The sequence below is a fragment of the Loxodonta africana genome, chromosome 3, assembly GCF_030014295.1.
Source record: "Loxodonta africana isolate mLoxAfr1 chromosome 3, mLoxAfr1.hap2, whole genome shotgun sequence".
In the NCBI taxonomy this organism is placed as follows: domain Eukaryota; kingdom Metazoa; phylum Chordata; class Mammalia; order Proboscidea; family Elephantidae; genus Loxodonta; species Loxodonta africana.
The window spans coordinates 111,523,243-111,545,836 of NC_087344.1; the positions used below are offsets into that span (position 1 = coordinate 111,523,243).

Here is a 22,594-nt window from a genome sequence, read left to right on the forward strand (position 1 = left end):
GGTGCAGTGATACTCAGTTGGACTGGGGCAGGGTTACCACAGAGACATATTTGGAAATGTCTGGAGACATTTTAGGTTCTTACACTGGTACCAACTGCATCTAGTAGGTAAAGGCCAAGGATGTTGCTAAATATCCTACAATGCATGGAACAGCTCCCCACGACAAAAAAACAATCCAGCACAAAATGTCAGTAGTGCCTAGGATTGTTTAATACTTGGGATGATATTTTGGTTGTTTATAATCATTCGTATTTGCATAGTTGAGATAGCCTGATTGATTTTTGCCTTTTATTTGGCCTAGGGAAGCTAGTAAAGATGCTTCTCTTAATGCCATTTGTTTAAGAAGAGCAAACACTTCATTTGCATGTTGTCTTTGGTTATCCCGTTATCTGCATATTTTGGGTCTTGGATTTTTGTTCCCATTAAGTGTTCTGATTTACTCTTCTTAATAAACTGGACTGTTTTTAGGGTATATATGTTGTTTGTTGTGTGCAGTTGAGTCAATTCCAGGTCATAGTGACCGTATAGGACAGTAGAACTATCCTACAGGGTTTCCAAGGCTGTAGGTAATTTTTACTAAAGCAGGTTGCCACGTCTTTAACCCAGAGAGCAAATGGTGGGTTTGAACTGCTCACCTCTCGGTTAACAGAGCGCACGCGCGTGTGTTGGAACTGGCTATGATTTGGATAGCAGCCAAACGCTTAACCGTTGTGCCACCAGGGCCCTATATATATAGCATTAGGGAAATAATCTTAGGTTATAATTTTAGATGAACTAATAAAAAAAATGGTTTATGTGTGTTATCTCATTTAATTAATGAAGTTTAATTTGCCCAAGGTCACATAACCAGCAAGTGGTAGAAGCTTTTAAGTACCTAACTATCTGTCGCCTTCAAGTCGACTCTGACTCACAGCAACCTTATAGGACAGAACCTACCCCCGTAGGGTTTCCAAGGAGCAGCTGGTGGATTAGAACTGCTGACCTTTGGTTAGCAGCCAAGATCCAGGGCTCCAAACGCCTAACGTGAACTCTTTGAACCCCTTGCCATTGGGTCAGTTCCGATTCACAGTGACCCTAAACTTAAATACATACCCAACTAAAACCAAGAAACCAAACGCATTGCCACTGAGTTGATTCCAACTCATAGTGACCTTACAGGACAGAGTAGAACTGCCCCATAGGGTTTCCAAGGAGCAGCTGGTGAATTTGAATTGCCAGCTTTTTGGTTACAGCTGAGCTTTTAACCACTGCACTACCAGGGCTCCAGCAACTATACCTGACTAGATCTGTGTAATTCCAAAGCCAGTGCACTATGCCTTTTTTTTTTTTTTTTTAATTTTCATTGAAAACTCTTGCCTGAAAGTAGTTTATGAATTGTTAGTTTTTCGAGTTTTTTGTTAACGATGATGACATTCACAATAAATTGAATCATATTAATGAGATGATCTAAATGTGAAAGAAACTCAATCTCATTTTTATCATAGTCTGTTATGAAGAATACAGTGACTTTATTTCTTTCATTAGGTCCTAAGTTAAAGGAATTTCTTCCGTGTTGTTTAAAACCCAGGAAATAAGAATTCAGTTCTAGATCTGGTCCTTAACACAGTTGATAATTGTGCAGGGAAGAACAACAAGAGGTAGATTTCAAGAAGAGAGCTGGCGTACTTAAAGCTAATTCTGTATCAGAAGTACAGTAAACAGTGAATGAATTAAGACTTTCTGGAATTTGGGGGCCAAATATTGAGCCTCTTTATTAGAACACAGAAGACTTATCCTGTCCTGCCCCCAGACATGCACATGTGCACACAAATACATGCATGGTAAGAAACATTTTGCATGACCAAGAGTTTAAAATTTGCTTTTATTTGGAGGATTGGTTGGTTGAGTGGTAGAATTCTCACCTTCCATGCAAGAGATCGTGGTTTGAGTCCTGATCATTGCACCTCATGCACAGCCCGCACCACCACCCATATGTCAGTGGAGGAATGCATGTTGCTGTGATACCGAACAGGTTTCAGCGGAGCTTCCAGACTAAGACTAGGAACAAAGCCCTGTGATCTACTTCCCAAAATCAGGCAGTAAAAACCCCATGAATCACAATGGTCCAATCCACAAACCCGTCATGGAGATAATGCAGGATCAGGCAGCATTTTGTTCCATTGTGCACGGGGCCGCCATGATTTGGGGGCCTGCTGGATGGCAGCTGAATGTAATATTTATTATAAGCTTATTATACATTTTATGGTTAAATGCTGACTGGAAAGATGTTATTAATACATCATCATAAAAATTAAAAGTCAATCTTGCTAAATCGTAGCTACATTTGGGAAGGTAGAACCTAGGAGCCTTGGTGGCCCAAACAGTTAAATCTTCAGCTGCTAACGGATAGGTTGACTGTTTGAAACCACCCAGTGGCTCAGTGAGAGAAGGATACAGTGATCTACTTCCATAAAGAGTACAGCCAAGAAGACCAAACAGGGCAGTTCTCCTCTGTCACATGGGTCACTGTGAGCCGAAATTGACTCAGTGTCACGTAACAACAACAGAACCTGGGAAAGGAGAAAGTGACTCCTTCTTTAAAGCCCTCTGAAGGATAAATCAGATCTGAAGAATGAGAAAAATACTCCTTTTCATAGGTTGTTTTATAGGCAACTTTTCATAGTCTCCCTAGCCTGGCAAGTAAAAGCAACCTTTATTTTTTTAAATTTTTTATTGTGCTTAAGGTAAAAGTTTACAGAGCATTCCATCGTTTCTACATAAAGTGTTCCGTGACATAGGTTGCGTTCCCCACAATGTGTTAGTAGTCTCCCCATTTCCACCCTGGGAGTTTCCATGTTTCCTGTTGTATGGATTTTTTTCTCTTCCTGCCTTCTCATCTTTGCTTTTGGGCAAATGTTGTCCTTTTGATCAATCATATAAGTGATTGTTCTGAGGAGCATGTTCCTCTTAGGTACTGTTGTTTATTTTTTTTGGCCTGTCTATTGTTTGCCTGAAAGGTGTCCGGGAAGGGCTTCAGTTCCAGGTCAGAAGTGTGTCTTAGGGCCATAGTCTCAGGGGTTCCTCCAGTCTCTGTCAGACCAATAAGTCCAGTCTCTTGTGAATTTGATTTTTTGTTTTTCCATTTTTCCCCTCACACTCTCTGGGACCCTCTGTTGTGGTAGCCAGGCATCATCTAGCTCTTCTGGTTTCAGGATTGTGTAGGCTGTGGTTCATGTGGTCCATTAGTCCTTTTTGAGTCTTTGGTTTTCTTTACTCTGCTTTGCTCCAGATGGGAAGAGACCCATAGTTATATCTTAGATGGCCGTTAACAAGCTTTTAAGACCCCAACGCTACTCTCCAAAGTCAAAGCAGGATGTAAAATTTTATCTTTATGAACTATATTGTGCCAGTTGATGTAGATGTCCCCCGAGTCTATGGTCCTTTGCCTTTGAGCCTGGGAACATTGTCCTGTGAGCTTTTTTGTTGTATCTAAGAAGTTTCCATGGCTGTGCCCCTGGTGTGCTGTATTATCTCTATTAATATACATGCAGCACCTACAATTATATATGTAGAAATACCTTCAGCAAAACCTCTATCTGCAGCAGGTAGGTATGCTCCCTTATACCTTTCCACAGTTCTTTAACGTACTTATCTACCTATGTATCCATTCATAAATTGTTAATACTCTTGTTGCAGAATTGTCTGTGTTAAAATAATTACCATGGTTGCCTTTTATTCTTGTGTTCCTCTCGGGGTCTTCCTTTGCCTTGGTCACATTGTGCTGGCTTCCCCCCAGATTGTGTATTGTTTTCCTTCACCAGCGTTAACATGTGTTTCTATCTAGTTAGTAATTTTCCCTTCTACCCCTTTCATCCTTGGTAACCATCAAAAAAAAATTTTTTTTCCAGTGTGTAAACTTTTTCTTGTTTTTTATAATAGTGGTCTCATAACGTATTTTCCTTTTGTGATTGACTTATTTCACTCTGCATAATGTCCTCCAAATTCATCCATGTTGTGCGATGTTTTTATGTATTTGTTATTATTCTTCATCTTGTATAGTACTCCGTTGTGTGTATGTACCACAGTTTATCCATTTATCCACGGTCGGGCACTTGGGTTGTTTCCGTCTTTTTTGCTACTGTGAATAATGCTCAAATGAGCATGAGTATGCATATGTCTGTTTATGTCATGGCTCTTATTGCTTTAGGGTGTATACCTAGGGGTGGGATTGCTGGACCATACGGCATTTCTATTTCTAGCTTTTTAAGGACGCGCCATATCGTTTTCCTTAGTGGTGGTACTGTTTTACTTTCCCACCAGCAATGTACTAAGAGTTCAGTCTCCCCACAACCTCATCAACATTTGTTGTTGTTTCTGTTTTTTTGATTAGTGCCATATGGTCCAGGTGAGATGGTATCTCATTATAGTTTTGGTTTGTATCTCTCTAATGGCTAATGATCACAAGCATTTCTTCATGTGTTTGTTAGCCTCCTGAATGTCTTTGGTGAAATGTCCGTTCATATCCTCTGCTCATTTTTAATTGGATTGTCTTTTTATTGTTGATGTGTTGAAGTTTTCTGTAAATTTTAGAGATTAGATCCTTGTCTTTTACATGTAGCCAAAATCTTTTTTCCTAGTCTGTAGCTTCTCTTTGCACTCTTTTGGAGAATTCTTTCAATGAGCATGTGTTTAAATTTTTAGGAGGTTCCATTCATCTAGTTCATCTTCTGCTGTTTGTATATTTTTAGTTATGTTTGGTATTTGATTTATGCCATATATTAGGGCCCTAGCATTGTCCCTGTTTTTTCTTCCCTTATCTTTATAGTTTTAGGTTTTATATTTAGACCTTTGAACTGTTTGGAGCTAGTTTTTATGTGTAGTATGAAATGTGGGTCCTGTTCGTTTTTCTACAGATAGACATCCAGTTTTGCCAGCACCATTTGTTAATGAAAAGAACCTTTAGCTGAGAATCAGAAGTCTAATTTGAGTCTGCTGAAAGCCTGGATGATTTGTATCACTTCAGTAACTTGAACATTCTGAAGGGAAAATAATCACTTCTTATGTTGAAGGAAATATGTAAAAACTGAAATAAAATGAACTATTAGAATAACTCCTGAACTGGAATGATCTTCCTATTTGTTCAAAGATTTCTAAATCCAGATTTCTTTTAAATCCAGATAAAAAAGAAGAAAAACGAAGACATTCAAGGTCAAGATCACGTTCTAGGAGAAGGAGGACTCCCTCATCTTCAAGGCACAGGTTAGATTACTTTTTGTATGCATTTGTACCTTAGACAAAGATAATTTCTGTTTATCACATCCTTAATTTGCTACCTGTTAATCCACTAGTTCCTAGATAAAAAACATTTTAGTAAACAGTGCTGTAACGTAGTACATGAATTAGAATTCAGAAATGTATAAATGGAGAGTGGACATAGGACTGGTGTGACAGGTTAAGCAGAAGATTAAGAGGTAAAAAAAAATAAAGATGTTAAAAAGTATTGCTAGTTTCTAGAATATCAAAGGTTTTTATCATATCGAATAAATGAACAGTGGTAGCAACTGGAAGGAAATTTTTCCCGTTTATTGGTGGCTAGCCTGTATATCTGAATCTTTTCTCTTAATTTGATACTAAGTGAGATACAGGTTTTTTATGTTTATATATGTGTATTGCACTTTTACATCATTAGGCGATCAAGAAGCAGATCACGGAGGAGATCACATTCTAAGTCAAGGAGTAGGCGACGATCCAAAAGTCCAAGACGGAGAAGATCTCATTCCAGAGAAAGAGGTAGAAGGTCAAGGAGTACATCAAAAACCAGGTATAGCAGATTTTTAACATTGAGTGAGGAGACAAATTTCAGAGCTTCTATGACCCCAAACACTTTGCTACTTAATGATGAAAGAGGTGGACGGGGCGGGGGGCGGTTGGTGGATAGTGCTGGACTTGCGAAGAAGTTAATTGAAATTTTCGGGGGTTGTTTTCTTGTCCTCCCTTGTAAACTGAATCTTCAGCTATAAGCTGAAGGCCTAGGTAAAATTTTTAGTAAGTATAAATTCTTTCCCTCAACCACTGCTAAGAATTTCTCATGGTATGCCAAAGAATGTAAGGCAGACAACCATGCTTTATTCACTTTATATTTCTCTTTATAAGTAACTTAACAAGTCTTTATTAGGATCACTGTATGCCACCCAGGTGCCCTGGTGGCACAGCAGTTAAGCGCTCGGCTGCTAATCTAAAGATCAGTGGTTTAAACCTACTAGACACTCCACAGGAGAAAGATGTATTAGCCTGCTTCTGTAAAGATTTGCAGCCTTGGAAACTCTATGGGGCAGTTCTAGGCTGTATTACAGGGGCACTATGAGTCGGAATTGACTTGACAGCAGTTGGTTTGGATTTTATATGCCACATTCAGAGCCATCCAAGAGGGGCTTTTGTCCCATGATTTGGGACAACTAAAAAGTTGAGTATTCCTGAAAATTGAAACACAGGTTCATATTTTATTTCAACTTAAACATATACTCAATACCCAGTCTTTTATTATAAGTCCAAAATCTTTTAAATTAGTACGCTTAGTCTATTTTTAAAGTGGCCTGGGAACTTTGTCATTTAAGCAGTACCTACCTAGATATTTATTTTTTCCCAGTTATTTACAGTTGTCACACACGGATATTAACAGTGCATATTTTCTTTAGCAGTTACCCTTTGTCTCTAATATTTCTAATATCTTATTTTCTAGAAGCAGCTTTATACTTTTAGCTTGTCCGTTTATTTTATTATGTAGTTAAAATAAGTGCAGCTGGAACTCAAAATTTATTCTTGGCAAGTATATAACTCAACTGATGGGAACAGAGGTACTCGGGTAGCTTTGCTGTCTGTGAGTATTCAGCCTATTATGGGGCTTTTAGTCATTATGATTTGCATAGGAAATCACCAGTTAATCAGACAAACAAGGTTGTTCAATGGATTATCTGTTTTGTTGTGTGCTAATGAGTCATGCAAAGAGGAATCAGGCATTCCTTCTCTCATTCTGTGTGATAGGAGAGAGATGAATGTGGTTACAAGGGAAGGACCATTGTTACCTGACTTACCACTTATGTTTGGAAGAGACTTATTGAGAATTGACTGCTGTCTTTTGATAGATTTGACTAGACTCAGTCAAGACATGGTTTCAGGCAGAGAATGGTGTTTACAAAAGTTAGCTTGCCCCGAAGCCGTGGCCCCTGGATGCTCTGTTAACCCAGAACTAAAACCATTCCCGAAGCCCACTCTTCAGACCTAAAGTTAGACTAGACTGTAAATCATATTCGTGAAGAGTGTGCTTCTTGGTTTAAGCAGGTACACGAGACCAGATGGGCGGCTCCTGTTAGGAGGCAGGATGAGAAGGCAAGAAGGGATGGGAACTGATGGAGAGGACACAAGAAACTTGGAGTGGAAACGGGGAGTATGCTGTCACATTGTGGGGATTGCAACTAATGTCACATAATAATATGTGTATAAATTTTTGTATGAGAAACTGAGCTGTAAACTTTTACCTAAAGCACAATTAAAAAAAAAAAAAAAAACGTTAGCATGAATTCTACATTTTGATGTAGGAGTGCCGGAAAATGAGGTCAGAAAAGGAAATGGATCTCAGGAGTCATTGTAGTTCATACTAAGGAGTTTGCATTTGATCCAGGAAGCAATGGAAAGGCATCGAAAAATGTTGAAAGGGGGAATATTTTCAGGTTTGCACTTTAAAAACTTCTGACAGAGGGTTCAGAATTAATTTGTGGAAGACACGACTGAGACTCATTAAAGGGCTGATGACAGTAAGCTAGGAATTAGATGATAAAGACTTAATGAAGAGGGAGGATAACTGATGGAATAGGCTGATGAGAGAAGGCGGGGGGTAGAGTAGAGAACATGGGGTAGAGGGTTTAGCTTAGAACAACAAAAGCGTCCTAAAATTATAGAATGGTTGAGGATAGATGGGGGTATATATATTTGTGGATGAAGGGACTTCTCCTTCAGCAAATACATGTTGATCACCTACTTTTTGCCTAGGATCTTGAGGAGAATGGTAATCTTGGGAAAGTGCTCTGGGTACTAAAAGTAATTTTATAGGAATCTAAAAAGATTTAGAGCTCAGCTATGGTCGTAGTATCAGTCCATCATGATGAAATACAGTTCTAATAACATTGAATAGTCTAGAATATGTTGCAACAGATAAAAGGTAAAAAGGTGGCCTGGTTAACTTGGAATGTTTCCTTTGGAAGAATAATTAGGGTGATGCTGATGAGTAATTTTGACCATCGTGAGTTGGGAAACTGATAATCAATTGAGAGGGAAAAAAGAGTGTTCAAGGCCTAGAGACAGTTACTAAACCTATTGATGTTCACCACCTAACATACCAAGAAACTGGCCAACATCGTAATTCTTTTCTCATTACATAGTCTACTTTGCTCTACAGGAGGAAGTTTTATATGGCGTACTAGGAAAATAGGACTTTTAAAGAAGTCATTTACCACAAATATGCCTCTTGAGCTTAACCGTTTCTGTCAGAATAACATTAGATGTCACCTTGAGGACTAATGTGCGCAGGGCCCAAGCCGTGGTATTTTCAGTCACCTCATAAGCATACAGAAGCTGAACAATGATTAAGGAAGATGGAAGAAGAATTGATACCTTTGAATTATGGTATTGGTGAAGATACTGAATATACTGTGGTCTGTCAGAAGAATGAACAAAGCTGTCTTGGAAGAAGTACAACCAGAATACTCTCAGGAGAGAGGATGACGAGACTTCGTCTCACATACTTCGGACATACCATCCAGAGGGTGCAGTCTCTGGAAGAAGGACATCATGCTTGGTAAAGGATCAGCAAAAAAGAGGAAGACCCTCAATAAGATGGTTTGATGCAGTGGCTGCAACAGTGGACTCAAACAAACCAACAGTTGTGAGGATGGTGCAGGACCAGGCAGTGTTTCTTTCTGTTGCGTCTGTTGTGTCACTGAGTTGGAACTGACTCGATAACACCTAACAACAAACAACATTGTTATATCTAAACCATTTATGTCAGGATAACGTTAGTGTTTTCAAGTATAAAACTAGATCTAACTGTACTTTTGTTTTTATTTGTAGCACTACATAAATTTATATTATCTGAGTCTTTTAATTCATAAGTTGTGTTCATTTGTTAGAGACAAAAAGAAAGAAGACAAAGAAAAGAAACGTTCCAAAACACCACCAAAAAGTTATAGCACAGCCAGACGTTCTAGAAGTGCAAGCAGGTAAGGTAGCATCATGACTTCTCAGCTTTTTTTTTTTAAACTTTGCAAGAATATTGATAGCCTGTGAACATGAAGTGTTTTCCAGAACATAGATACATAATTCAGTGTTGAAAGAAGTTAGTCTTTGCCGTTACATTGAAAGTTTTTTTTAAAGGCAATTTGTAAAGAATAACCTGAGGTTCATCTCTCTTTTTACTTAGTATTTTATGGTGTAGAGGGTATTTGAAACAACACGGAGTTCAACCGAGGTCAGTTTCTGTTTTTGCTATATGCATTCCCACATTCTGTTTTTTCCTATTCTAACAGTTAAGTTTTGGTGGCTAAAGCATACTGAATTGTTGCATTAAATTGGTTTTATTGTAGTAAGTTATATTTAACATATCCACATGTTAATATTCAGAATAATTTTTCATTTCCATACTATGGTTTATTCATATATTAATGGGAAGCAATTCAAGTTCTGATTTGTGTCATCCTTAGAGTAGTAATTCTGTCTTTAATTTTTCATAGTAAAATTCAAACAGTGTTGCAAGCATTACTCCACAGAAAAAATACTTTTATATTTAACGTGAAATTCGTGATGTAAGGGCTGACCATACTTACTTCCATTTTCTTTCAATCTTATTTATACATGTTTGGCAGCAGTATTTATTTATGTAGCATGTTTAAATTCACTGGGAGGCTCAGACCATTTGTAAAAATTAGCTCAAAATGAATACAAGTCCTAAAAGAGCTAAAACTATATAAGTCTTAGAAGAAAACATAGGAATAAATCTTTGTGATTTGTAAACAATTTCCTAAATATGACACCAAAACACAAGCAACAACAACAACAAAAAAAATACAGGTGAATTGGACTTTATCAAAATTATGACCTTTTGCTGCAAAGGCTGTTAGCCAGAAATTGAAAAGACACAGAGCAATAGAAAATACTTGTAGATCATATGTCTAATAAGGAACAGAAATATATAAAGAACTCTTACAATAATGAAAAGACAACCCAATTAAAAAATGGGCAAAGGGTCTGAATAGACATTTCACTACAGCTATGCAAATCGCAAAAAAGCACATGAAAAGATACTCAGCATCATTTGTCGTGAAGGAAATGCAAATCAAAACCAATATGAGAGACCATTTCATGCCCACAAGGAATTCAGATACATAGTAAGTCTTAATTGAGTATGTGGAGAAGTTAGAATCCTCCTATACTGCTGATGGAAATGTAAAATGGTGTAGCCACTTTTGAAAAGTCTGGCAGTTCCTCAAAAAAGTAAACTGAGTTACTATTTGACCCGGCAATGTCGCTTGTAGGTAAATGCCCAAGAAAAATTAAAACATGTCCACACAAAAACTTGTATACAAGTGTCAGTAGCAGCAATGTTCTGAATAGCCAAAAAGTCAAAAACAACCCAGATTTCCATCAGCTGATACATGGATAAATAAAATGCAAGGTAGTAGTATTTGGCAATATAATGAAGTACTGACATATGCTACTACATGAGTGAACGTTGAAAACATACTGACTGAAAGAAGATGGTATTCTGTGATTCCATTTATAGGAAATGTCCAGAATAAGCAAATCTGTAGACTAGAAAGTAGATTAGCTGGTTGCCTGGGGCTGGGGTATGGGTGAGGGGTGGGAGGGTGGAGGGATTGGAGGGTGAAAGCTAAAGTGCACAGGGTTTTTTGGGGGAGTGATGAAATTGTTCTAAAGTTGGTTGTGGTGATGTTTGCACAACCAGAGTATACTAAAAGCCCTTGAAGTGTAGCACTGAAATGGGCGAATTATATAATGCATGAATTGTACCATACGTTAAAGGAGTTGGGGGTGGGAAGATCACCAGGAGAAAAGTTTTAAGTAAGCGTTTAAGAAATAAAGTGAATCCAGGTATACATACTGAACAGAATACCAAACTTGGTCTGAGGGATAGATGGCAAAAGGGCATGAAAGATGGAAATGTGACAGATATTTTCCTAACATTAAAAACTGGAGTCATGTTCATGCTTGTTGCTTTAAAGTACCTATTTATGAGCACATGCACCTGCTGGATTATTGGCTCATTCAAAATTAAGGCATGTTCTCTGGGTTTTTGTTGAATAACTACTTTGTGTTTGCAGTTGTGATACACTCTTTGGAGGGGTATAGAAGTGGAGTATAAAACATCTTTGCATCTAGGGAATTTGCAGCATTAGTCACACAAAACTGTAGCAAAAAGTATAAAATACAGTCTTGACAAACTTAAAATTTGATGAAGAGTGTTGCTGTGCTGAGATTTCCAGGAGAGGAGGTCAGACAGATGCAGGGGTAGAAAAAAGCTTCATTTGAAAACTGGACAACTGAAAGTACATGTGCATATGTGTTTAGGGTTTTATTTATTTGATTCATTTGCACCTAAATCATAGTGGTCATTTTGCAGGTCCTTAAGAACTTTTGAGAATAAGTGACAAAGCAGGATACAAAACAAAACAAAAAGATGCATAACTTAAAGATAGAGAGGCTTTTATCTCTTAAAACTAAATTGCTCACAGCATGATTGAGGGGCATGTATTTGCTAGAATATAGGGAATCTGTTTCATTTCTACCTTAACACTAACACTCATTCTCTGTATTTTGCCTAATGATCAAGAAGTTATTTCTGGATATCTTACTAATAAATGCCTTCCATGTCAGAGAATTACTGAATTATCCTGTATCTGTTCTGGCCACTAAATGTTTAAATCTAAAACCAGCTTCTTAAATAATATACTTCAAGCTGTTTTTTCCTCTTGCATTAGAGAGCGCTTTTGTTAATCAATTTGCTCTCAAGCTTAGTATTTCTAATGTCTTGATTCTGATGTCCTGATGTCATCATAATGTCTTTAAGAAAAATTGCCAGGTTTTTTTTGTTTTTTTTTTTTTTTTTAGGGCAATAAAGGAAAGGCACACTATGCTAGCGATTTCCAGTTGTTTCTTCATTATACATTTGATTCTTAGCTCAGAGCAATATTGTGAAAACAGGTCTTTCATTATCAGAATGTTGTGGGAGTTCCACGTGGTGCTTCTTTACCATGTTACCATGTATCTGCATTTTTGAGATGATGCTGTATTTTAAAGCCCAGTTTGCTCCTTTGTGGTTCTAGAGAAAGAAGACGAAGAAGAAGCCGGAGTGGAACAAGGTCTCCTAAGAAGCCCAGGTCTCCTAAAAGAAAGTTGTCTCGCTCACCATCACCTAGGAGGTAAGAACATTAACCGTTCAGATCTGTCCTTTCGTTTTTCAGAAGTTGTGGGTTTATATTTTAAATACTGCTCTATACTTTGTCTTCCTTTTCAGGAATAAAAGTGCTTAAGAGTATATTAACACATTACCTTTACGATTTGAGACATTGTTAATAAAAACTGTTTAGGATTACCCAAGTTAGGATCTTGCCTGTATTTCTCAAGCACAGCTTGTACCTTTATTGTCCATTGTTTTGAGATTTAATCTTTGCTGTCCTGCTTATAGTATGTGAACTTGGGGCAAGCTCTCCATCTAAACAAGTCAAAACTTATTTCTACACTTCAGAATGAAACCTCTTGAGAAATTTCTTTAAAGCGTCTTTTTTTGAGCACATTTTATTGTCCTCCTAGACATAAAAAGGAGAAGAAGAAAGACAAAGAGAGAAGTAGAGATGAAAGAGAACGATCAACAAGCAAGAAGAAGAAGAGTAAAGATAAGGAAAAAGATCGGGAAAGAAAATCAGAGAGTGATAAAGATGTAAAAGTATGTTTACAAACTAACTTATTTTGGTATTTTGGGTGAGTTGGTACTTATAAGAAGTCATTTTTCTTTGAAGAAGTTTACGTTGTTTATTCTCCTTGGCAAAGCAGGTTACACGAGATTACGATGAAGAGGAACAGGGGTATGACAGCGAGAAAGAGAAAAAAGAAGAAAAGCCAACAGAACCAGGTTCCCCTAAAACAAAGGAGTGTTCTGTGGAAAAGGGAACTGGTGATGCATTAAGAGAATCCAAAGTGAACGGGGATGATCATCATGAAGAAGACATGGATATGAGTGACTGAGTATCACCTCTACAGGAATCCAACTGTATACATGCATCGGTGTCATTCCTTTGTGTGATTTCTTAATGCTGTATTTCTTCATCTCAAATCTAGATGTATACAGCTCTGAGTTATAAATGGTTATATAAAGCTCCTGATACTGATACTTATTCACATCAAAAGCTTTTAGAAAATGGTACATGGGTAACCAGTTCTTCTCATGGTGAAATCTGATTGAGTAAATAAGCAGTCTTACTATTCTGGTGCTGCTTCATAACAAAAATGAAAAGCTGCATGCATCTACAGCAGGCATGGATTGTTTATGTTGTATGATCTTCTTTATTAAGTAAGTTCACTTATAGTATTTTTAGAACTTGATTCATTGCCGTAATAGAGCCATGTAGGGAATGCACTGATTGCATGTTAATTGTGGCAGGAATATCCTAAATGTCATTAAAATCCTTCAACATGATGGATCTATTTATGGTCTTGTTTGTTGACATGACAAATTAACATTCTTATAGTTATATCTGAAAATGAACATTTGAAATAGATAATCCTTTTAAGCCTTGTGGCTGAATTTTTGTGGCTTTTGTTTAACTTCGAAAGGTTATAAATGCACTAACCATTTTTGATGGCTAATTAGACTTTAATTACAGAAACACAAGATTTCAAACAAAATGTTTTTGGCAGTGAGCTGAGTAGCAGCATATTTTGAAATAAGCATTGTATGCTTTTCCATAAAATGTTTGGGATTTTCTTTTTCCTGCAATGACTTATTCCACATCAACATCAGTGAAAGCTGCCTGCCTCTCCTTAATCCCTCTGCAAAAGAAAGTTATATCTTGTCCTGATTTTCAGTTTTCCACTTTTATTCATTTGTTTTAAGCTCAGTGTTAGAAAAAAGCGGTAGTGCATTTTAAATTGACCTTCATATGCTTTTAAAATAAGACAAATCGACTTGATAATGTACTTTTTATTTGATCTCAAGTTGTATAAAACCAATAAATTTGTGTTACTGCAGTAGTAATCTTAATGCACAGTGATTCCATGTTATATGCAAAGTAGGCAACTGTTTTCTTAGTTACAGGAGTTTCAAGCTTCACTTTTGTGCAGTGAAAACAAAAGTAGGCTACGGTCTGTGCCATCTTGATGTACAGTTTCTGAAATTGTTTTACAAGACTTTGATAATAAAACCCTTAAACTTATGTTCATGTTTCTGTAAAACTACTTGTATTTATTTACGCTATTGAATGTATGGCATTTACCTCATTTTTCTTTCCCCGTTCTATCCACGTTTAAATATGGTAGCAAGATGAAATCCATCACTGTAGTGATGAGTTGCCATCAAAACTGTCAAAGTTGATTTCATTTCTAATTTTTCTTTTAGTGCAATTTTATATTTCGGGTGTGGGAATGGGGTTGAATAAAGTGATAAACTTTAGGATAAATGAAATACCCCACCTATATCTAGTAAGTTTATATTTTCATCAAAATATAAATGCTTTTTCTGGAATAGTATCAAAGCTGTCAATGGTATATATCTACTGTAAAGTACTAAATAGTATATTTATTCATTTATGAAATGAGTAGTGTTTGGATACTTGGGATTAAGAGAAAATAAGACTTGGAACTTGCAGCTTTTATCCAGGTTTGAGTACAGTTTTTTTTTTTTTTTTTTTTTTAACTTTTAAAACTGAAACGCCGTATACAAAAGTAACAGTGTTTTTACAGTTTATAGTAACTTTTTAGAGATTTTATCAAAAGGAATTTTGTCTATATAGTATAAGAAGTTAATAGTCCTAATAATCACTGCATTGTAAAAACGAAGTTGAACACAAATGACATTTATTTGAACTTAAGCTTTTTTAGTAGATAAAAGGTTGGACCATACAACATTGCCATTTTTGTAAGTCAAAATCGAATATATTGGCAATTTCATGTGGTTAAACCTATTATTAGTCTGTTCTCTCACTTGTAACCTCTGACTACAAATATACTTTTTAAAAAGAATTGAAAAACTGGTTGTAAAATAGTCCACTGACTTAAAATGCTGCAGTGAAGGGAATCTATACTTTGGGTATTTTCAGTGAACATTTTCTGCACAAAGGTAGGGCTGCGTTGGGACACAAGCTTTTAACACATACAGAGTAACCAGCTGAAATCAAGTTAACTGCCTCCACAATGAGTTTTGTTCTGTATTTGGTAGTAAAAATAAAAATAAAAGTGGTTTTGTTAGAAAAACGTTTGCCCTATTTATTTGCTTAAATGCTTCAGGAATGAACGAGAGGTAGTGGCCAGGTAACAAGCCTTTTTAAACTGGAAGTTAAGTTTGGGTTTTTAGAGCTGAGAGACGTGTTTCTTCAGTTTCCTGTCTGCAAAATGTGATACCTACTTTGCAATTTGCTAGTTAGGGAAAAAAAAAAATGTAACGATGCCTGAATCAATAAATGGTAGCTATTATTGGATTGTGGGGCTTTTTAAAACAATTTGTTGGGGTAATGTTAAAAGCACTAAGGGAAATTGTGTGCGTATTAAGCTTTGAGAAGGCTATGTTGTCCTTTACATTTTTGTGAAGACTGTTTTTGGTAATAAGTTTCCTACTAGTAATTATATGGAGGTAGAAACATGGAGAAGTAAGCACTTGGAGGAAGAGAAACTAGTCTTCCATTAGAAAGGTAAAAACTGATTTTAACCTGATATTGCTCCTTAACAACTGGGTCATGTGGGCACCATATAGCCCACATAATATCACGCAATATCACTTTCCTCAGTTGGGCACCAGAAGTGTTTAGGGCCCCTTCCTCGTCTGTCTTTGAAGATTGATACGTTTATCTTTTAAACTGGAATTGAAATTCCTGTTCCTCAGTCTCTCCCAAATCTAGCTAATGTATTTTATCCCTACCCTACTTAAAATATTTCTCTAATCAAGTATATGTAGTTTTTTACTTAAATGTGGATGTGATACTGTGGTTACTGATACTTGAAGAGCATCCAGAATATGTCTTACTATTAAGGCTTTATTAGTAGACATAGTTAACTATTTTCTAAGTAGAGCTAATTCTGAAGTTGTGAATGTGTACTCTGGTATTCTCATTTTTATTCGCATTTACATTTTGTTATGTCACAGTAAGTATATGTAAAATTTACTTAGATGTTACTTAGCAGACTAAGATGTTGACCATTGCTATTTTTTACCATTGGGAATATACTTAAGAATATATTAGGGTGTTTCTTTGAACATAATTACTAATAATCTAAGACAATTCACAGAGAATGGATATGAACTAATTAACCAAACCTTTTAAAATAACCAGTAGTGTCCTCACAAAAATAACAAGAGAAGTGAAACAATTCCTTTTCAAAAATCATTTTCCCAGTGCAGAGCCGCTAAAATTTATAGTATCATGATGCCTTTTATTTTTTTTAAAAGCTACTTAGCTAAAAGTTTTTGTGCGTGAGATATTTAAGATCTTTGGATGGCCACAAATGGAATGTTCCAAAGGATGTTTAATATTATTGTTCAGTTACCCCAAGATGTAATTTTTAAAGAATATTTCTGCCTAGTATCCTGAGTAAATCAGATGTGCTTTCTGCAGAAACATGTTAATTTTAATGATACACTAAATGTAAAACCTTTTCATTCACTGTGAACAAGCTCACAAACTTAGGTTTGCTTAAATGCCAAGTTGTGGTAGACAAACATGTACAGTGAGAACGTTTTTCTTTCTGCAAAATTTGTTCAGTCAGGTTTCATCGCAGCAGCAGAATCACTAGGAGAGACTGGTAAAGAGATTTGATATTAACAACTGTAGGAGCTGGTTAAACAGTCTGTATCTGAAGCTGGAACTTGAAGTCCACAGGCAGTCGGGAAGGGAAGATGTATGATTGGTGGGAGAGAACAGTTACCTGGAACCACAGCACGAGCTGGAGCCCACAAGGATGGACTGAAACCTGGGTCAGGTCTTGATGCTTTTTAAGCTTTTTGGCCAGGGAATCCTTCAATAGGCAGCCTAGAAGTCTGAGAAGCTGAAGGAGGTTCCAGGGGAAGGTGGAATGTTGCAGGCCCAGCTGCTTTCTCATCCCAATGAGGTGAGCCAGCAGATAAGCCACAAAATGGTTTTGCCAACACTCTGCGTCCCAAAACTCCTGCACCACCTGCATTAATTATTTCCCTTTAAAACAGCCCACCTAGTTGTCATTCCCCCTTAGTGACCAAGAACTCTAATTATGGCAGGTACAGGTAAAATTGGTGGGTTGGTTGGTTGGTTTTTTAATAGTTCCTATTTTAAAGTAATTTTCTTTCATCTGCAAACCATGATCAGAACCAGCACTGACTGATAAGTACCTTTCTTGAAAACTAAACAATTTGCTTCAATATTTTTGGCAGCCATGGCAAAAATGAAATATGTAATTCTATGTACCCTAGGGGCCAATGTGGCTAAAAAATCTATAAAGCTGTAACAACTTTTAAAGCTCGCTTATCACTGGTTGTTACTTGCCGTCAGGTCAGTTTTGACTCATGATGACCCCATGTGTGCAGAGAACTGCACTCCACAGGGTTTTCAGTGACTGATTTTTTGAAACTAGATCACCAGCCTTTCTTCCAAGCCACCTCTGGGTGAACTCAAACCTCCAATCTTTCAGCTAACAGCCAAGCATATTTGTACTACCCACTAGCTCTGAGCAGAGGGAAGCATTTACTGTATTTACTGACAGAATTTACTCCATTACTTTCATTACCTCAAAACAGGGTCTTTATTATAAAACCCAAACCAAACCCACTGCCATCGAGTCAATTCCAACTCATAGCAACCCTATAGGGCAGAGCAGAACTGCCCCACAGAGTTTCCAAGGAGCATCTGGCGGATTTGAACTGCCGACCTCTTGGTTAGCAGCCGTAGCACTTAACCACTATGGCACCGGGTTTCCTTCCATCTTTGCTACAGAATTAGCAAAACTAGAGAGCAGGCCTTATAAATAGTCATCCACCACTTTCCCACGAGGTGTGAATAATATATGAGTACCATTACAAAAACTCACTTTTAATTGCATGAGTGGGATTCAATAACCAGTTTGAAGCCGGATGGGAAAGCTACTTTTTCACCTTCTGTCAGCTATCAGGGTGATAACCAAAACCAAAACCAAACCCAGTGCTGTCGAGTCGATTCCAACTCATAGCAACCCTACAGGACAGAGTAGAATTGCTCCCCATAGAGTTTCCAAGGAGCCCCTGGCAGATTCGAACTGCCGACCCTTTGGTTAGCAGCCGTAGCACTTAACCTGTACAGCACCAGGGCTGAAGTCTATGTCAATTTCCAGACCATCATATTACTTACATTCACAATAATTGGGGCATCTGCTTTATGCTTCCCTTTTATCAAGTTTGACAATTCTCTGTATATGAATGTCTACAGACAGAGGCAACTTCTGTCTACAGAACAGTGTTCTTGAAGACAGGAATATCTTTTTGATCCCATACTGGCAGCAGGAATATTCAGCATTTCTAAATGGCCACTAAATGATCTTATGATTCCCCCAACTTAGTTTTTTCAATCACAAACGGAAGAATGATCTACACTACAAAATCTAGCTTTTCATGTAAGATTACCAAAATGCATGGTCATCCCATCTGCTCATTTGAAACACAAGACAGAGCTTCATTCACTAACTGGATTAAAAGGCACATTTTGAAATATCTAATGATGTGAAAAGTTTATTTGCATTATCTCCTTATAGTCACCATAATAAGAGATACTGACATTTGTTTGTCCTTTGTGACCAGAGAAAAAACATTTTGGAATGGGTAATCTCTTCCTAAGGTTCGTTTAGAAAGAAAAGGTATGAAAAATAAAATCCAAGTGCAGAAGTTGTCAGTAGTCTTCCTACCTCCGGGGTATCACAGCAAAGTCAATAAATCTCAGGTGCAATTAACCGTGTTTTTTCTCCTCTGGGTGTCAGCACTTACGAAAAAATCTGCAGTATAGTCCGGAGATTTAGTCCTCTGTTACCACAGAGGGAGCCTAAGGGCAACAGCGATCAGGCTTTCAGTGTCTCAAACTTCACAGAACCCCTGAAAAGATAATTCAGTCTCCAACTCACTTGATCTAACAACTATTCCCAAAATAATAGGGACCAACTTTCTATGCAATAAAAGCTAGTCTGAGTTTACCAACTTTTCCTCAAATTTAGGTCTCTGAATTGTTAACTATGATTATTTTTCTTCATTATAAAATGTATTTGATAAAATATCAACATATATAATGTAGCATGCATGAGCATGGATTATGCAACTTTAAAGACGTCTATTATTAAATTGTTATATTTAAAGATACTATAAAGGTCTCTAAACCCATTTCAAATTCTCTAAAATCCTGGGAACCATTTAAACTGCTGGTCACTCTAAAAAATTTGATAGATGCATTCTGACAACTCATCAGGATACATTTTTTAAAAATTAACTAAACTCTTTAATACAACGTGACACTTAATGACTGTTAAACATTATTCTCCCTAATTTATTTTCATTATTGGACCTTCAAACCATACTGGAATAAACATGAAATATTTTAAGTGCAAAATTAGTAACGCATGATTATAACATTTGGAGACAATTAAAATTAATATTTCCCTGTGACTTAAAAAAATAAACAATAGGAATTGTCACTCTTATGTAGGTTTCTGGAATTTAACTTGTAACAAATACATTCTGTTAGCATATAAAATGTTTTTTACCTTATTTTGAAAGCATTAAATATGTAGGGATGTCCAAAATATGTGGTTTTTTTTTTTTAATTGACACCAACCCATTGACAGTCCACTATATACAAAATAAGACTGATGTGCACTTACTAAGAAGCAAGTTAAAAAATTTGGAATTTTTTTTAAAGTGCTATGATTTGGATGATAAATATTTTTAAGCATGCTAACCATACCTTATGAACATATAACAAGGACTTTTAAACTCAGAAATTAAAAAAAAAAGAGAGAGGTTCTATGAAAGGAAGATTAGTAACAAACATTTTCCACTGAATAAAGAATTCAGGTAAAAACAAATAGCACCACAATGAATTGCACTAAGGTGCTAAAGGAGGTACCTTATTCCCTGCAGAGTGAACACTCCTTCTGAAATGTATTGCAACATATAAATGCAATTGTTTAATGGTTACCATTTGGTTCATTCATCTACAGAAAACTGCATTCCTTCTAGTTCATTATATTGAACAAACATTCAAATTACTGAACTATACATAATGTTACATAGTTTATATTTTATGAAAACAAAGCTTGAAGGAATATTTATAAATGTCACCTTGAATATAAGATGACAAGTTTAAAAAGACTTCATATCTCTTAAGACATTTAATTTATGTTAATGGTCCAGGAGTGTTTTTTATATAGATATATATATATATATTTATATGCATATATATTTCGACAAGAAGTGTAAAAATTTTTAAAAACAAATCACAGCACTCATAGCTGTTTTACATGAGAAGGTATTAGGGTTATTAAGGTGTCAAACTATCATACTTACAATACATATATTTTTAAAAAGACTGAAAATGGCACATCAAGAAATGCTGAAATTCTTATTAGATGCCCATTTCATTATACAATATAACTGATGTATCAATTCAATGTGTAATTCCCTTTTCTTTGCTGAAACCATTTATCCCTTCTATTTGGATCCAGTTCTGGGTTCTCTGTATTCTCTTGCTTTCATTGGTAAGAGACATCATTTTCCAGGTCAGTTAAAGATCGGGAAAGCGGCTCGGATCTTCCTTGTAGTCATCAGGTATGGTGAAGATGGAGCCATCAAATTCATCGTAACGAAACTCCTGAAAAGTCACAGTGGCTGTGATTGTGGGAAACACAGGTATATCTACAGAGAGAGAACAATCATTGATAACACTGTAAAATCAAATGTGGGTCTATTTATAGATTTTTACTATATGTCCATACTACTTGAAATATAACAAGGCATTATTCAAATACCAGACCAACCGTAATATATGTCTAATACTGAATATGTGTGTTTCAAGTGAGGGTTTGGTTGCACATGAGGAGGGAAAGACCTAGGCATCAAGAATGACATCAAAAGCTCACAATTCCATTTCTTTTTAATTTTAAAAGTATAATGTCAGATTCCACAGTCTTTTTCTTGGGTGGCAGGAGAGCAGCTCTTTTTGCACTTTCTACATTCTGACATCTTTTCTTCACACTATAGTGCACAGGTTATTTTGACTCTCAGCCAAGCTCTATTTTCATTCTAATTAATCCAAATGAAATACGGTAAACCTTTTTTATTTTAAAACAACACTAAAAACAATCCATCCCTTAAATAAGTAGGATAAAAACAGTCTCCTCAGAATTGGAGTAATGCCACCCCACCGCAGGCTCATACACTATGCACCTGAGTGCTAATTCCTACCAGTCATTTTACCTCGATGGGCCTCACAGACTTCATCTGTAAAATAAAATCTGAAGCTCCCTTAAAGCTAAGACGATTCTATGAAAGCTGAGTACCTGCCTAGGATAAACACATAGAATAAGTTAAGTCTATTTTCTGTTACAATCCTAGTTTTTATTTCAGAAAGCAATATTTTCCTGTTAAAAAAAAAAGAAAAACTTAGACTCAAACCGAAGTAAACATAAAAATTGCAGAATCCCCAGTTATTTCTGGGGTAAGAATCATTTATTTGTGCTTACTATGTGCAGATGCTCTTCTAATCCAGGGTCACCAAACTATGGCTTACTGCCTGGCCTGTTTTTGTAAGGACCCTGATCTAAGAATGGATTTCACATTTTTTAAATGGTTCGGAAAAGAGCCAAAGAATAATACTTTGTAATGTGAAAATTACATGAAATTCAAACCTTAGTGTCCATAAATAAGTTTTGTTGGAACACAGCCATACCCAATTTACTTCTTATCTATGGCTATTTTCACTCTCCAACAGAAGTGATGAGGACTTGTGACAGAGGCCTCATGTAAAATATTTTACTATCTGGCCTTTCAGAAAAAGTGTATTGATTCCCGTTCTGAGCAATGGATATGCATCAGCAAACAAGAGAAAAACTTCATGCATTTATGGAAATTACATTCTGGTTGGGGGAGACAGGCAATAAGTAAGTATAATATGGTGAAAGCATACAGAGAAAAGTACAGTATGCTGGGGGAACAGGGAGTTGCACTGAGTTACTGAAAACGATGGTCAAAGGAAACCCTGAATGAAGTGACCTTTCAGCCAAGACCTGACATAAGAGCAAATCATGCAGTTATCTAGAAGAAGATAATTCAAAGGGAATAGCAAACACAAATGCC

The 22,594-nt window shown here is 36.5% G+C and overlaps 2 protein-coding genes across 6 annotated transcripts in view; one reads left to right on the plus strand and one right to left on the minus strand.

Annotated features, from left to right (window-relative positions):
* Nucleotides 1–13,337, plus strand: part of SRSF11 (serine and arginine rich splicing factor 11) — a 46,261-nt gene extending 32,924 nt beyond the window's left edge. The window contains exons 8-14 of one of the 4 annotated variants that reach the window (XM_023549478.2): nt 5,157–5,238; nt 5,669–5,800; nt 9,162–9,251; nt 9,452–9,499; nt 12,372–12,467; nt 12,859–12,991; nt 13,096–13,337. In XM_023549478.2, the coding sequence (XP_023405246.1) occupies nt 5,157–5,238; nt 5,669–5,800; nt 9,162–9,251; nt 9,452–9,499; nt 12,372–12,467; nt 12,859–12,991; nt 13,096–13,290 (776 nt within the window). In that variant the 3' untranslated portion in view covers nt 13,291–13,337. The remainder of the gene's footprint in view (nt 1–5,156; nt 5,239–5,668; nt 5,801–9,161; nt 9,252–9,451; nt 9,500–12,371; nt 12,468–12,858; nt 12,992–13,095) is intronic. The other 3 variants (XM_064282127.1, XM_064282129.1, XM_064282128.1) reach the window with 3 other exon arrangements.
* A 5,638-nt stretch (nt 13,338–18,975) lies between these two features.
* Nucleotides 18,976–22,594, minus strand: part of ANKRD13C (ankyrin repeat domain 13C) — an 88,710-nt gene continuing 85,091 nt past the window's right edge. The window contains exon 12 of one of the 2 annotated variants that reach the window (XM_064282126.1): nt 18,976–21,154. In XM_064282126.1, coding sequence (XP_064138196.1) covers nt 21,024–21,154 — 131 coding nt within the window. In that variant the 3' untranslated portion in view covers nt 18,976–21,023. The remainder of the gene's footprint in view (nt 21,155–22,594) is intronic. The other variant, XM_003411235.4, reaches the window with a different exon arrangement.